General features: G+C 48.3%; 1 protein-coding gene across 9 annotated transcripts in view; it reads right to left on the minus strand.

Annotated features, from left to right (window-relative positions):
* Positions 1 to 7,771: 7,771 nt before the first annotated feature.
* MED12 (mediator complex subunit 12) overlaps positions 7,772 to 17,060 on the minus strand; it is a 614,738-nt gene continuing 605,449 nt past the window's right edge. For 8 of the 9 annotated variants that reach the window (XM_078640219.1, XM_078640216.1, XM_078640215.1 and 5 more), the window contains one exon: positions 7,772 to 8,224. In XM_078640219.1, coding sequence (XP_078496345.1) covers positions 8,181 to 8,224 — 44 coding nt within the window. In that variant the 3' untranslated portion in view covers positions 7,772 to 8,180. The remainder of the gene's footprint in view (positions 8,225 to 17,060) is intronic. The other variant, XM_078640213.1, reaches the window with a different exon arrangement.

Below are 17,060 nucleotides of genomic sequence, written 5' to 3' on the forward strand. Positions count from 1 at the left end.
GCCATAAGTTCCTCCCTACCATAGTGTATCGTGCCCAGATGACATCGGCCAGGGGTTCTGGCGAGAGGCGATGTGCAGGTGATGACGGGCGCAGACGGGCTTGCCTTAGGCGCGCCTTTGGCGCGCTGACGGCGCGCCCGCTGCGCTCGTCCGCTGCGCGTCCGATGAATGCACATTGTTATAGGGTAAAAAGGGGCGTGGCCTCGTGAATGCTGGCGGCGATGCTTTACCCGGCCCGCAGCAGCGCTAAGATCCGCTGCGCGGGAGAGTCCCCCGTGAACCTGGGTATTTGGAGATCTTAACAAGTAAGCAGCCAAGTAATAATGAGTATAAAAACACAGGTGCTAAGTACAGTTTTTAAAATCAGAGTGTCTCTCCCGGCTGTGCCTCAGGAGTGTCTGTTCCTCTGTGGTACAGGCTCTTGGAACTGTCGTCCCCTGCAAAGGTTTTGTGTGTTCCACCAATGCAGAGAGTTGTGTGCACGACCTGTCACCAACACTAGGTCCTTTAGATGTCCCTGAGCCTGGTTCCACTGTCGTGCCAAGCACTCCTGAAGCGGACGCATGTGTAACCTCGCGTGGGGGACTATAAAGATGCAGGAGGCCATCATGCCTATCAGCTGCATAAACACTTGCGCTGGGAGTGAGTGATGGGGTCTGAATTTTTTAATCAGCAATTGCATGCTGTTGATTCTTGCTGAATTTGGCTGTGCTGTTGCTGTCAGGGTGTTTATTTCCGCACCTAGGTACTGTTGTACATGTGCGGGTTGAAGATGAGATTTTGGGTAATTTAGTGAAAATCCCAGACTGTGCAGGAGGTGAATTGTGCGGGACATGTGGCTGGCACATTGCTGGGCTGACTTTGCTTGGATAAGCCAGTTGTCCAGATAAGGGTAGACATGGATGTGTTGTCTCCGAAGGTGCGCAGCTACCGTCGCTAAGCACTTGGTAAACACTCTGGGGGCCGTAGTGACCCCGAAAGGCAGGACCTTGAACTGGTAATGCTGGTTGTTTATGGTGAATCTGAGATATTCCCTGTGACTTGGGTGAATTGGAATGTGGAAATATGCGTCCTTCAGGTCTAGGGTTTCTAGGAAATCCCCCTGACTGAGTAATGGGTGAACCTGCTGCAAAGTGAGCATGTGAAAATGTTCTGACAAGATGTATTGGTTCAAGGGTCTGAGGTCCAGAATGGGCCTGAGAGACCCATCCTTCTTTGGGATAAAGAAGTACAGTGAGTACACCCCTGTACCCTGTTCTAAAGGCACGAGTTCTATGGCCCCTTTTTGCTGCATGGATACGACTTCTTGCTGCAATAAGTGCATGCGCTCTGCGGACATAGGACGGTGCCTTGGGGGTATGTTGGGTGGAGTGGAGGTTAGTTCTAGACAATAGCCGTATTGGATAAGTTGTATCACCCACCTGTCTGTGGTAATGCCTTGCCAGACTGGCAGGAACTGCTGAAGTCTTCCCCCGACCGGTGTTATATGGTCTGGGGGCAGTGACAAGACGTCACTGTTTATTGGTGGCGGAGGATCTGGTATTAGTATTTCCTCGTCCTCTGCCTTTGGTGCTGTTCCCACGGTATCCACCCCTATTGCTCTTGTTATAGGTGGTTTGTGTTCCTCCTTTGTTGTATTGGGCTTGCTGTGATGCTTGACCTCTAGAAGCTCCCCTGTTACCGGAGCGACGAAAGGAACCGCCCCTGAACTGCTGTGACTGCAGAGCTCCCATGGATTTGGCTGTCTCAGTGTCTTTCTTAATTTTTTCTAGGGTCGTGTCTACATCGGGACCAAATAGAAAGTCAGGGTTAACCGGCTGATTGAGTAAAGTTGTTTGGATCTCTGGCTTGAAACCAGAGATGCGGAGCCAGGCATGCCTTCTGAGCATCACACGGGTGTTGATGGCCCTAGCTGCTGTGTCTGCCGCATCTAGCGCACATTTAATGGATGCGTTTGTAATTAGCTTCCCTTCCTGTATTAGCATTTCTGCTCCCTCCTTATAAGCGTCAGGCAGGTGTTGTAGTAGCTGCTCTAACGTGTCGTAATGAGCCCTATCATATCTGGCTAATAGGGCCTGTGTATTTGAGATTCTCCAAATATTTACCGCTTGAGCCGCCACACGTTTGCCAGAAGCTTCCAAGATTTTGGATTCTTTGTCCGGAGGAGGAGCATCACCACTTGTTTGAGAGTTCGCTCTCTTACGAGCATTAGCCACCACCAAGGAGTCCAATGGGAGCTGGCCTTTGATGTACGTAGGGTCTACAGGCGCAGGCCTGTATTTCCGTTCAATTCTGGCGTTTACAACCCGTGCCCTCGTGGTTTCTTTGAAAATGTCACCAGCGTGTTTAAGGACACCCTTAAGCATAGGTAATGTTTTTACCGATCTTTCCGAAGTTGAGAAAGTATCAAACAAAAAGTCCTCTTCTACCGGGTCAGCGTGCATTTCGACATCATGGTTACTGGCTGTGCTTTCAATTGATGCGTTAAACGCAGCCGTATCTTCAGTAGGCGAGGTTTTGACTGTATAGGACTGAGTGTCAGGTGTGGCGTGTGGCTCACCAGGGTCAACAGGGTCAGTCCAGCGTTGAGACTCCTCTTGATCTGTGTCAATATGATAATTAAATTCATCCTCATTGTATCCTTCACCCACATCCTCAGTGGTATGTGTGGGAGAATAGGTGTATTTCTGTCCATAGGACTCGATAAGTTCAAAAAGAGCAGGTGAGGTAGCAGAGTCCCTTTTCTTTCTGAGTGGTATCCTGTATGACTCCATAGGGTTTTCTGGAATGATCTTACGTTTATAAATAGTGAGTCTTCCAGTATCGGAGTCGATGAAAAGTTTCGACTGATTATCATATGATGGCGCTTGGAACACCACATCCTCTTCCATGGGCTGTGTCCTTGAGGCCACCGACGATTTTGTTGTGGTCTTGGTGCTTTTTTGTAGCTGGAGAGCCTTAGGGCGCGCAGTCGGAGGCAGTCCGTACTTTATTGGTGGCGTAGGCCTTGGAGACGGACTGACCTGCTTTGAGGTTGGCGCCGCCTTCGATCCGACCGACTTCGTTTTATCAGGATGCTGTTCGTGGCCATGCGTCACCTCGAGCTCTTGGTGCGCAGCAGGCACGCTCTTCCGCTTCGACTTGCTATGCTCTTTCGGGTCGAGTTTGGTTTTCGACTCGAAGGCTTTGGCCATTAGTTGTTTGTAGGCCGGAAGCTTCGGATCGATAGTCTTCTGAGCCTTGAGTCCTTTGTCAGTGTCGCCATCCTTGGACTTGGACGTCGACGGCGTCAGCGTGACGTGCTTGACTTTAGATACAGGTTTTGGCGATCCGATCTTCGGTCCGACACCCCCTTTTGACCCAGAGGGGTCGATGACACTCTTCGATTTGATTGGATTCGAAGTCGTCGATCCGATGACTGTTGTTATCAGTTTCGGTTTATCTTCTGTTGGTTTCGGTTTCGATTTCACCACTGACTGTGGTTGATCGACCGATGGCTCTTTAGAAATATTCTTAGCCGGGCCTTGAAGCGGGGCTATAGAATGTAGATGAAGACCTTGGCTAAGGCCTTCCGGCGATGCCTCGACCTGAGCCTTAGAAGGTACAGTGTCATTATCGGGCCCCGCGACTGCGGTTGGGCCTTGCTCATCGCTTGAGTCGTCATCGACGGCTCCAATGGCTTGTGCGTCGTCTCCTACCTCGACGACGTTGTAGGAGAGTGGGGTCTGCAATCCCATGGCCACCCCAGATTTTTGCTTTTTGCTTCACTGATTTACGACTTTCCCTGGCTGTGGGCCTGCTAATCAGACCCACAGCCTAGCTGTTCTCTCTCTAAATTACAACCATGTACCTTAGGTGCATTTTACCAATTGGTACTGGGCCACCTTATCAGTCCCTGTACAGCATACCTTAGGTATCCAGGGCATAGGTGTACCCAGGGCCTACCAGGGGCTGAAGCATGTATTATGCCACCCCTGGCTGGCCACCCAAACAGACACAACTGGCTGCACGACAGCTGGGGCAAGGTGGTGTAAACACCCTTTGCTTTAGATATAGTATTCCTATATCTAACCCTAAAATGGACACATATATTCCTACCAGTCACTCCTATGGCAGGCCTTATCAATCCTGAAGGCAGAGTGCTTGGAATTATGTGAGATGGTGCTCTGGCGTGAGCTGAGCCCATTTGCAGCTTGAGGAACCAAGTCCAAATAGCTGTTCCATGATAACGCTATACCATATACTCTTAAGTGCATTATAATCCTCGTGGTTAAATGCTAACTTTGGTATAGCTTTATCAAAACATGTCGAGTAAGGTGTCATACGAATTGGAATACTAACCCCTCGCCAATTCTGGCGACGGGGTTAGCATTCCACCCTTCTAGAGGGACACGACATGTATGTAACTGTGAACCCCGGTTAAAGTCAGACACAGCCTCAGCTCCACAAAATGGATGCTGCCACCGAGACACAAGTCTGCCCTCCTGCTGCTGGGAGTCCTTCCAGCAACGGAGGCCTGGACAAAGGGTTTCCTGTCAGGGGCGGTGCTAGCACCATCCCAGACAGGATTTTGTGTATCCCAGGTAAGCAGGGCTGAAAGGAAGGTGACTGCAAGTGGCACCCCGGTGCTCACTGTGCATAGGCCGGCTCAAACCAGTTCCTGGGGCACCCCAGCCCCTGAGCTGGGGAGAGACCGGACAAAGGAGAGGGGTGTAACCACCCCCCTCCTAGTCCCACCCATAGGGCAGGACTTAGTCGCGTGCCAGCCCCTTTTCTTAGTATAAAGATAGGAGCAGGACCCCTTCCCAAATTAGATAATTCTGAATCTTGACTACTTTCCACGAAAGGACTCTTGACTTTCTCTGAAGACTCTCCCTTGTGGCTAAGGAGTAGCCACCCTGCACCAGCAGGCACCATCGAAGCTCTCGCGGTTTGCTGTAGTCCATCCTCCGGATCAAGACTGCCCAGCTCGACGAGACCCGGTCTTCCCGCCATCTCTGACCTCTACCTACATCATACAGCCCAGCTGAGATTCGTGGGTGTGACGAGACCCGTGGGACCGGCCATCTTCAAGACCTGCACGACGCTTCACCAGCACGACCCCCGAGTGACCCTCGAGTAAGTGCACTGGGGTTTGAGAAGCCCTAACCCTGAGCAGCTCCAGCACCGAAGTCCAGCCCCCCAGCCTCCACGAGATCTGCGTGGGGCCCTTCTGCTGTTTACTGCTCACCGCGTTGTCCGGCTACTTGCCTGCTGGCTTGTGGCCCTCCTGACGACGATCCACGACACTTTCTTCGCTGGTCTGGTTGCTCCAGACTGGCCCTTGGTCCCCTCCAACAGAGGAGCACCCCGGACCCTCCTGGTCCACTCCAGACGCCATTTTGAGTCCACCGCGTGGGCTTGCCTTTGCCAAGGCTTGTTGCTCCAATCCTGGTTTCAGCAGCGCCGACAGCAGACACCCTCGTGGGACAGCTCGCCCCTCCATCCTGGTCGCCGACAACGTCTCCTGGTCCGAGAGACTGCAGAGCCAATCGTCGCCCACTCACCTGGTCGAGGTGCCCTCATCCGGTGCCATCCTGGTGCCCATCTGATCACTGGCTAGTGATTAAGAACTGAGTCCCCTCTGCTTTCAGGTCATCTTCAACTCCGATCCAGGCTTGGATCCCATCAAACTTAATCACTGGTCGCCTGCCAGCAACTTCTTCTTTCAGGCTCCATAGACTTCAACGAGGATTCCTGACGTCACTTGAACCCTATGCAGCCGCGGCCCCTGGGCTAGGTAACTTGAGTATTTCGGTACTCCAGCACAGGTTCACTATCCAAGTGTCCAGATCCTTTGTCGTTTTCAGTCTACCTAGTCGGATTCGTCCGATAACACTAACTTTACGAAAGCTAGCATCCATAGACTTCTTCCCGCATCCCGCGTGAGAGTGCACACTCTGCACCCGATCTCCCTAGGTCTCCTGCTCGTAATCTGAAGGTTCAGTAGTGTACCCCTAGCGACCCTGAAGCCTCTGGATCTTGTTACTTACCTGCTAGTATTTCGCATTCCACTTTTGTAGTATATGGTTTTTCGTGCCCCTCGGGCATTTGTGTAAATTGTGCAACTTAAAGTATTTTCGTAAGAGTTTTGTATTGTGCTTAGCTCCCTGACTCATAAAGAGATCAGGGTAGAACTGTTATTAATAAATATCCTATATTTTTATAACAACTTGTGTGGTGTCCTTTCACTTGGTGTTCAAGGGGTATATGTGATGGTAAAACAGCTGGCTTAACACGCCCTCTAGAGTTTAGCCTGAAGACTGCTCGTGTCCATGCTACTAGGATAGCTGGTCTATAAGGTTGACTTACAACCAATCATCAATAAGGGTTGTTTGGTATGATACAAAGTGATCACTAGAATAGTGAGCACTATATATCAGGCCAACTTCTCACAGACGTCTTCATCATGGACGTAGTCTTCGTCTTCATCATAGTTTGAGTTTTGCTCCGACGCAGGATCCGACTGTTGATCAGGATCCTCTTCTTCTACGCCCTCTTCGTCTTCAGCCTCGAAGATGTTCTCTGGGTCGGGCGCTGTCTTCCGCGCCAACTGTCTCGCTGCGCGTCGAAGCGTTTTCTTCGACCTGAATCGAGAACAGGCCATGCAGCTGGCCTCATCGTGGTCCGGTGATAGACATTTATTGCACACCGGGTGAACATCGATGTGAGGGTATTTTGAGTTGCAAACGGGGCACCGTTTGAACGGGCTCCGTTCCATCGTAGATCGTTGATGGGGCCTTTGATGTCGAAAAAAGGCAATCGGCCTTCGACGTCCGGCTTGAAGAACTGGAACAAGTACGTGGCACCGAACGAAAGACAATACAGACGTCCCTAAGGCCTTTTGGCCTTGAAAAAAGTGTTTTATATCGATTCCGAACGCGAGTTACGAAAGTACATCCGAACCCAATGGCGGAAAAAAACAATCCGAGGATGGAGAGGATGCCCATGCGCACTGTAGTCCAGGGGAGGAGCCACCTATCTCGTGATACTTCGAAGACTCTTCCAGGACAACAATGTGCAATCATCCGGACCCAACACTAGGCGGCGATCTATGCATAAGATGTGAATTCAGCAGCCCACATGCCTCGAACATATATAAATCTTTTTTTATGGACAATTCCTTCCCCTCAGGTGACACAAATAGCAGAGTAAGCTCTGTATTCGCAATGAAATGTTCAGAAAGAAAATATTTAATGTGCGTAAAATGTGGTTTTGAGTGACCCGATGTCACTTCCAAGGTGTGACGGAACTGATCTTGAGAAGCACGATGCCTCTAACCAGCACACATGGGATTTGCAGAGAAAAAAACACTTCAGATCCACTCTGGCTCCTTGGGGTACTCACAAGGTGAGGCATCTGCAGTGAGAAGTATCCATCAGAAAGTCTGCTGCTGGACCTAGCTGCATGACATTGTTATGAGATATGAGAAATTGTTTGCATTTGTTACATGGTCAAGCAAAAGCACAGTGATCCATTTGGAGTAAACATGCTAATCTTACCTGCACAGGTGAATCTTTATGAAACAACAGTTTAAAAGTGCCATGGATGTTCACAATGCATGGGCGCGTCTAGCATCACGTATCACAGAAGATGCATGAGGGCTATGCAAAGAGGAATGATGCTGCTGATAGGGATGGGGGGGCAGCACCAGGCTAGTAGGAGGGTACCTTGTAGGCATAATGATTTATATCAGACCAGCTAGCAAGAAAACAAGTCACTCCGCACACTGTTCCTTCGCGCAAAGTAAGCTCTTTGTATTTGTTGAGAAGATGTGCAGTACATGTTTTCATCTGTATAAATAAAGTACAAAATATTACAACGTTTACTCAATTATTTTAACAAAATACTAAAAACATATTAAAAGCAGAAGGACTAAAGCACAGCGTGATCTCCATGGGCGTCTGCAGGAACTAAATATTCAAATGTCTCTTCTTTTTACAAGAATAAAAGCTCCTCTCGTTGCGTCCGCTGATCACACTGGAAGGCAGTGGCGCTGAGCCGAAATATATTACAGAGTTCATGGGCAAGTGCAGCACTAGAGAAGGTGGCGAGACCCATCCTACTCCCGTGCAATGAGCCGCCACCCTGGCATTCACAGTAACGCAGCTTCCTCTTCGGCCTGGTGCGTGCTCCGAAGCTCAGTAGTGTCCAAACGGGTTGGCATTCTGCTGAGGCTGCGTATCTGTTGGATAAAAACACAGAGTTATGCACTGTTGAAAAACAGTCACAAGGCCAACTGGGGCTGCTGGAGTAATGTGCACATTAAAGTTACTCACACTGGTAACTCGTGTAGTCTTCGGGCATGCATACGAGAAGGACTCCCACAGGACTGTGAGTAGGTGCTCCAGCAGTTGAGGAGCTTACAATCCCAAACTGCGGAAGCATGACAAACGTCGACTCCACCCACTTCCACGATCCACTTACCTTGATGCACCCATCAAGCCCTGAGTGGTGCTATTTTATAAGATGAAAATGATGAGGGGGAAGAAAGGTGAGCTTAGCCTCGATCTTAGTCCTCATAGACTAGGAACGAAAAGGATAATGTTACTTACCCAGTAAGCATCTGTTCTTGGCCTGCAGAGCTGTAGATTCACGTGCTTTGCATACTCCTGCCATCTAGTGTTGGGTCTGGATGTTTGCAAGGTGTTTTTCTTCGAAGAAGTCTTCCAGTCACGAGGTATGGTGACTCCTCCTTTCGGTTATAGCGCACATGGGAATCAACTCCATTGTTAGATTGTTTTACTGCAGAGTAAGTGTAGATTAGAGATGTCCATGGGTATGTATATAAACTGAGAAACTGCAACAACTACTGGAGATGGGGGAGGCGGGTGGGCGCATGTGAATCTACAGCTCTCCTTGCCAAGAACAGTTGCTTATTGGGTAAGTAACAAATATCGGAGGCATGTGTGCCGTAATTCACATGATTTGCATAGACTATACAGCAGATTACTCCCAAAGCGGTGGCTAACCTGTAGTTGTTGTAGTTGTCTGAAACAGTGTTCTAAGTACTGCTTGGCCAACATTAGCTTGTTTCCTCGCTAATACATTACACAATAGTGTTTGGTGAATGTGTGCGGTGTAGATCATGTTGCTGCCTTACAGATGTCAGCTAGGGGAATATTCCCTATGAAGGCCCTAGTAGCCCCTATTTTGCGAGTGGAATGCGCTCTAGGGTGTACTAACAAAGTTATTTTTGCTTTCGTATAACTTGTTTGGATACATTTTACAATCCATCTTGTAATGCCCGATTTAGATATGGGATTGCCTTTGCGTGGTGGAGAGAAAGCAACAAAGTAGTTTTGTTTTACAAAATTCTTTTGTTCTTTCAAAATAATAAAGTAGAGCACTTCTAACATCAAGGATGTGTAGAGCTTGCTCTGCCACAGAATCAGGCTGAGGAAAGATCATAGGTTACTCACCTGATTGAAATGAAAGGCAGACACTACTTTAAGGAGAAAGGTAGGATTGGTGCGAAGAACCACTTTGTCCCTGTGAAGCGGAAAGAAAGGCTCTTGTATAGTTAATGCCTGGAATTCGTAACTCTCCTCAGTGATGTTACCACGATGAGGAAAGCAACCTTCCATGAGGGGTGTTGTAACTGACCTTTGTGCATTGGCGCTAATGGTGGACCCATCAGCCTTGTAAGGACTATGTTTAAGTTCCACGCTGGTGCAGGTGGGACTCTTGGTGGTGTCATTCTTGTTAATCCTTCCATAAAGGCTTTAATCACTGGTACTCGGGATAGAGATACGTGTCTGTTTTGTAAGTATGCAGCTACTGCTGCTAGATGTATCCAATGGATGTGTACGCTAGTCCAGATTGCTGTAAATGTAACAGGTACCAGATGATGATCTGTATGGAAGCATCGAGAGGATTGATATTTTATTGTAACAATAGATAGCAAATTGTTTGCATTTTGCTGCATAACATGCCCTTGTAGGAGGGTTTCCACGTTCTCTTAGGATATTCATACAGTCTGGTGGTAATTGTAAATATCCAAACTCTGACTTCAGGAGCCAGATCACCGGGTTGATTTCTTTGGGATTTGGATGCCTGATTTCTCCATGGCTTTGAGTGAGGAGACTGGAGTTGAGATGCAGCTTTCGGTGTGGAAATATTGATAGTTCCAGCAGGGTGGTGAACCAGGGTTGACGTGCCCATGTTGGAGCTATGAGAATTATTGTGAGGGATTTTATTTATTTATTTATTCAAAGTTTTATATAGCGCGAACAGGATCCTTACAGATATCAGAGCGCTTCACAAAGACAGGGTAGGGGCAGTAGGAGTCAACAGAGATAATGGGAACAGTATAATAGTCAATAACATGGTAATAACATGGTTAATAAAAACATACATAAAACCAATCCATATACAATCAGGTAAGGAAGTAATATAGGACAGCACAAGTCATTGATCCCACTACAGAGGTGTTCAGGTGGATCAGTAAACCAACGTGTATCACATCTTGGTCGGTAGTAAGAGAGTGGCGTAGTAGTGCCCCCGACAAGTAGATATAGTGCCAAGGGATAGGGTGAGCAGTGATATAAAACAATGCAGAGTCTCTGAACCAACATCTAGAACGATCAGGAGATCTTGGCCAGAAGGATTGTTTTCACCTCTTTCTTGAAGAGTGCAGTGGAGGAGATCAGCCTGATTTCAGGAGGGAGCGCATTCCAGATCCTGGGTGCCATTCCTGAGAAGGAGCGCTTGTAGGTTTTCACTTTCCGGAATCTACGAGGTTTCAGGAGTAGATTTTTTGTACTCCTATTGGATCTCGAACCTCCTGATATAGACAGCTTTTGAGCGAGGTAGTTGGGTGCCTTGTGGTGCACGGCCGCGTGTGTCATAACTGCAATTTTTAGATGTATTCTGGCTTCAAAAGGCAGCCATTTTAGAGTCTTTAAGTCTGGGGATATGTGCGAATGCTTTCTAGAGCCAGTAATGAGTCTCGCGGCAGCGTTCAGGGAGGCTCTTAAGGGTGCTGTTGTGGATAGTGGGAGACCGCTGAGGGCCGCAATTCCGTAGTCTATTCGAGGGATGACTAAAGCTTGTACAGCAGTTTGGAAGTCTTTGGCCGGGAGGAAGGGTTTAATTTTCCTCAGCGTGTTAATTTGAAAATTAGCTGCTTTTGTGGCTTTGCTGACGTGCTGCTGCATGTTGAGCTTGGCGTCGAGTGTGATGCCTAGGGATTTCGCCGAGTCCACGATGGTAGGTTGGACATTGAGTGCTGTTAGGTTGTTGAGCCAGGTTTGGGTGGTGGAGATTTTCGCCGGGGGTGTGATGAGTAGGAACTCAGTTTTGAGAGCATTTAGTTTGAGGTGATTATCGGCCAGCCAAGATTGGGTGTTAATAAGCGTGGAATTCAGATGTTTGATATCTTCCGGGGATTGTAACTTTAGATAGAGTTGTGTGTCATCGGCGTACATATGGAATTGAACATTGGATGCTTGGAGCAAGGTGGCGAGCGGTTCCATAACGAGGTTGAACAGTGTAGGGGAGAGGGTGGATCCTTGTGGGACACCTAGATCTGCAGGCACAGGTGTAGATAGCACATTGTCGATCTTGAACCTCTGAGACCGATTGTGAAGGAAAGACGAAAACCACTTGAGAACAGTTCCCGATAGCCCCATTCTAGTGCTTAGCAGCTCCAGTAAGTTCTCATGTTTGACCGTGTCAAATGCTGACGAGAGGTCAAGAAGGATGAGGAGGCAGGACTCATTGCGATCCAGAATTTGGAGGGCGTCATCAATTATGTGTGTCATAGCTGTTTCCGTGCTATGTTTCGCTCTGAAGCCCGATTGATGAGGGTTGAGGAGGTCAAATTGATCAATGTGTTTTGTTAGTTGGAGTTGGACACATTTCTCCAGCAGTTTGGCCAGGGTGGGGATATTGGTGATGGGCCGATAGTTGTTTAGGTCAGACGGATCAGCTGTAGGTTTCTTGAGTATAGGCGTGACTTGCCCCACCTTAAGGGAGTCTGGAATGTGGCCTTGTTGCAATGAGCTGTTGATGATCTTGGTCCAGAGAGGGAGGAGCAAGGGGATAAAGTCTTTTACAGCATTAGCAGGTAGAGGGTCTGTGAGGTGATTAGAGGGCTTCAGGGTGCAGAGCAGTTTGTATATTGCTTCTTCTGAATAGGTATCGAAGTACTGCCAGGATGCCTTGTTTTTAGGTTGAGTGTCTGCCATTCTGGTGTGGTTGGGGTATCGGCTTACATCCATGATGAGGTCATTTCTTATGTTGTCAGTCTTTAGTTTAAAGAAAGCAGAGAAGGCTTCACAGTGTGGGGTGTCGTTTGTTGTGCTGTTTGATTGTGTGGGTTGTGCCTTTGTTTGGGTCTTGATTAGTTCGAACAGCTTTCTTGGCCTGTTCTTCGCTTGGTCCAACTGGCGGCTGAAGAAGTCCGACTTTGTGCGCTTTATTTTCCTAAAGTAGGCATTTCTCTTGTTCTTAAGCTTTTTGAGATGCAGTGCTGAAGGGTCCGATCTCCAGGTGCGCTCTGCCATTCGCATATTACGCCTTTCGTCATTGAGTCTGTCATCATACCAGGGGTTAGAGATTTTGGTGGAGACTCTCTTCAGTTGCAGAGGGGCGACTTCATTGACTATTGTATTCATAGAGTCAAGGTAGTGGTCAGTCAGTGATTGAACATCTGAGGCCCCTGAAGGGGGAAGGAGGAGGTTGCCGATGTGGGGAGGTAGGGTAGAGGGGTTGAGATTCTTCAAATCCCTTTTCCATGCTTTGGTTTTGATTGGTTGAGTAGGGTTAGGTTTAACTTTTTCGTTGATAAAGAAGGTGATAATGTGGTGATCTGACCAATCGCAGGGTAGAATCGCCTCCAGTTGAATAGCGTTCTCTTTGGCAATGATGAGATCGAGTATCGCGCCTTTGTCGTGTGTTGGTTTATCGCATAATTGGGTGAGGTCAAGCGCATTGAGGAAAGTTTTGAGACTATTCACCACGGTGTCATTCTGATCGTTCCAATGGAGATTGAAGTCACCCAGGTAGACTTGAGTGGTCTGCCGACCGGCATTGGAAGTGATCAGGTCCATGACTTGTTGGGTGAATATGAGATTGTCACCAGGCGGGTGATAGATGAGATGTAAAGCACAGACTTGTTTGCCCTCACTGGTGATGTCGAGGCAGAGGAGTTCACAGGAGGAAAGGGAGGGGGAGGTGACTTGAGTAACGGAGAGGTTGCTCCTAAAAATGCATGCAATTCCCCCGCCCGTCTTGCCAGGAGACCTGTCCAGCCTAATGATGTGATAATTGGGGGGGACTAGTATGTCCATAATCGGGGTGGAGGCTTCAGTGAGCCACGTTTCCGTTAGAATGGCTAGGTCCAGATCCCTATCTGAGACGAGATCCGCGATGTCGGAGGAATGTCTCTGGGCCGATCTGCAGTTTAGTAGGATGCATTTGAGTTTGGGAGAGAGAAGGGTGGTCGAGCTTTCTAGTGTGAGGGGAACTTTTCTGAGGTTGTTAGGGACGGAGCCTCTGTTGTTGAGTGTTGGGGGCCTTAGAGGGTTTGTAAGAATTGTGGGTATGGGGATGTGTGAGTTGGAAAAGTCTTTTACCGGACCTGGGCCATAAGAGCGTAGGAGAGAGCATAGGTCGCGGTCCGACAAGGAGTTGAGAACACGACGGGCGCGGTGGGAATTATTGCGCACGGGGATAGTAGGCCATTGCTGGTGTCGTCGGGGGCGAGGGTATGCAGGGAGTGTGCGTCGTTTGTAGGGTAGTGGGATGGTGGGAGGTAGACTGGGCTGTGAGGAGAGAAGGTCTTTGATTGCGTGGATGTCTTTTTTGATTTGTAAGATTTCCTCTTTGACTTGTTGGAGGGTGGATAAAGTCCGGTCAGGAGGGTCATTGGGGAAGGTGTTGGTGGAGAGAGCCGTTGGTGAGTGGTTGAGTAGTGAGCTGGTGAGCAGGCAGGGTATCGGGGGGGGGTATACTAGTGTTGTTGAGGGGTTCCGCGGAGCTAATGAGTGGGATGGTATTCAAGGAGTGGACGTGTTTGTGGGCGAGGGGTGTGGGTGATGTAGGTGAGACAGGCGGTGGGTGGGAAGCATAGGTAGTGAGTTCAGTGGGAGACGGAGCCGGTGAGTAGAATAGTGAGTGAAGGCTGAGGACAGTGGGGGAGACAGGAGGGTAGTGAGGGCTGAGAATAGGAGGTGGGAGAGAGGGGGATGCTAAGGTAAGGGAGGAGGTATGTTCTGTATCTTTTGTTGGGAGGGAGATAGAGTTGTGAGTGGGAGTGGGGAGGGAGCAGGGAAGGGAGAGGTGTCTGCCGTGGGGGGGATGGGGGGGATGGGTGGATAAACTCCGAGTGATGGTGTGTTCAGATGTAGGCGTGTTGTGGGTGGGAGTTGTTGTCAGGTGTGAGAGACTCGTGGGTGGGAGTGGGAAGGGAGATGGGGAGGGAGAGGTGTCTGTCGTGGGGGGGATGGGAGGGGGGGTGGATAAACTTTGGGCGGTGGCTTGTTCAGATGGTGGTGTGTTGTGGGTGGGGGATGTTCTGTCCGGGGGGGGAGGGATGGAGGGGATATGGGTGGGGATAAGAAGGGTCATGTTAGAGGGGCTGCAAGTATGTGCGGTGGAGTTATTTGTGACTGTTCTTGGGGAGTGGGGGGCGTTAACAGCAGGTGGGCCATTTACTGGGGTGCTAGGGGTAGAGGTGTAGTAGGTGGTGGCTGCGACGTCAGGGGTGATAGTGCTGGCGGAGTTCTGGGTGGGGGTCCGCAGCTTGGAGAGGTGCTCTTTGAACTTGGGGAACAGGTTGTCTAGTAATTCCAGGTTCTTGTCCGTGGATTGGATTAGGACAATCCCGTTATTGTAGATGGTAATGGTAGACCTGCCAGGGAAGAGGTGGGAAGGTGTGATGGTGAGACTTAGGCCATGAGTTGTTTTCCTGGTGGTGGAGACTGTGAGTAGGGATAGGAAAGTTTTCCTCCATTGGGCTCTGCGTGAGGTGTGGAAGATGATATCAGTATTCAGGGCTCCATTGCCCAGTGAGAAGTAAGTGTCAGCAAAGGGTGTTTCAGGGTGTGACCTCAAGAAGTTGTGTTTAAAACGTTTAGTGGCATTTTTGGAGAGAGGAGTGGAGGGGTAGTTAATTCTAAAAGTGTTCTTGCCGTTGAGCTCCATTTTATAGAGGCTGTGGTGTTAGGGGTAGGAAATAGGCCGATAGTACAAACTGTCAGCCGCTAGTTACAGGGCCAGGGAAGACACTAGTGAGTGTCACTAGTGATAGCCTATAATATAAATAATATACTGGAATAAAATAGAATACCTATGCAGGCAGTAAAGTACCTGAATCGAAAGTGACAGTAGTGTGTAGTCAAAAATATGTGAGGTACATGTGCCAGTAACAAAAAACAATTACAAACAACAGTCAAATGCAGAAAAAAGTATTCTCATTCAGTGCATTACAAATGTTCAAAATAAAGCTAGGAGTGTAAGTGTAAGAACCAAATAAATGAGGTAGCGAACAGTGAATGATAGGGATAAAGGTGAGATAGGTGCAGGTGCAGCATGAGGTAGCGTTTGGTGCCGAACCGGTGAGGGAAAAGTGAAATGGGTGCAGTTTACGCAGAGTGTATAGAGTACTAGTAGAGGTATAAAACTGCAATATAGAGCAGTCACTTAATCGCACGAAGATACATATACACTACAAATACAAATACTAGTATAATACTAACAGAGTATGGGTGCAGACAGAGGCTGCTTGAGTCATAAATGACACTAGCGAGCATCCAAAAGAAATATGAGGTAGCGATCGGTGCATTACCTGTGAGGAGAAAGTGACATAGGTGCAGGGTACAAAAATTCTACAAAGTACAGGTAGGAGTATAATACTGCGATAAGAGGCAGATACTTAATCACACATGTATGAGGTAATAGTCGGAAGATAAAGTGACATGGGTACAGGGTACAAAAATTCTACAAAGTACAGGTAGGAGTACAGTACTGCAATAAGAGGCAGATACTTAATCACACATATATGAGGTAGTAATCGGTGAATTACAAGTGAAGATAAAGTGACGTGGGTACAGGGTACAGCAGTGCACAGAATACAAATAGAAGTACAACAAATGTGTATAATAAAGTAGAAATACAAAAATAGAAAATTAAAAATAAAAATACAGTACTGCAATAAAAGGCAGATACTTAATTATAGTGTTTAGATACAGAGCTATGTAGGTGTGCGGTAGTTGATAGAAAGAAAAGTCAGTTCTTAGGGTCTGGGCAAGAAGTGAGAGTGGCTAGTCCAGGATGGCCGCCGAAGAAAGAGAAGTATCAGTCTAAAATGGCCGCCAAATAGGGGAGATATAGCCGATAGTCCTCTGTCAGTTGTTGTTGCTTAAGACCAGGAAGGGCTATTTCAGTTTCTATTTGAGCAAGCCCAGCTCTGGCTTGCTGGGAGGGAGTCTTATCTCTGTTTTGGTGGTCTTGTGTGGGGGAGTTAAACTGAGAGGCCTCGTGAGTAGCGGTGGTACAGGCGGTACAGGTTGGGGGAATTTATTGCTACAGTTTTATGGCCCCCGCCATTTTGTACAAAGGAGGCTTTTTCTAGAAAATGTGAATAGTCAATTGGGGTAGATAAATACCTTTTTGTAGATTCTGTTGAGCAAACACGTTGATGTTGTCAGCAAAGTGATGAATATATCATGCCAAAAGGGTACAGCTGCAGTGTTTAAAGACTGCTGGACCTTTGATGTGCGTGCATGGCCACGTTTAAGAACTGATGTAGAGTCTTTTGCCTGTATGTCATTCCTGCATCATGGGATGGTTGTCTGAGCTTCCGAACTACCAGTGGAATGAGTGGGAGAGGCAGAAGAACGTAGGAAAATATCCCTGACCAGTTAATTCACAGGGCATTGCCTTTGGAGAGCGGGTGTGGGAACCTGGAGGCGAAGCTTGGGAATTTTGCGTTTTCTGCTCTGGCGAACAGGTCTATCGGAGGAATACCCACTCCTAGTACAGCTTTGACTACAAAAAGAATGTGAAAGGCTTTG

Source organism: Lissotriton helveticus, chromosome 4_2, assembly GCF_964261635.1.
Source record: "Lissotriton helveticus chromosome 4_2, aLisHel1.1, whole genome shotgun sequence".
Classification (NCBI taxonomy): Eukaryota; Metazoa; Chordata; class Amphibia; order Caudata; family Salamandridae; genus Lissotriton; species Lissotriton helveticus.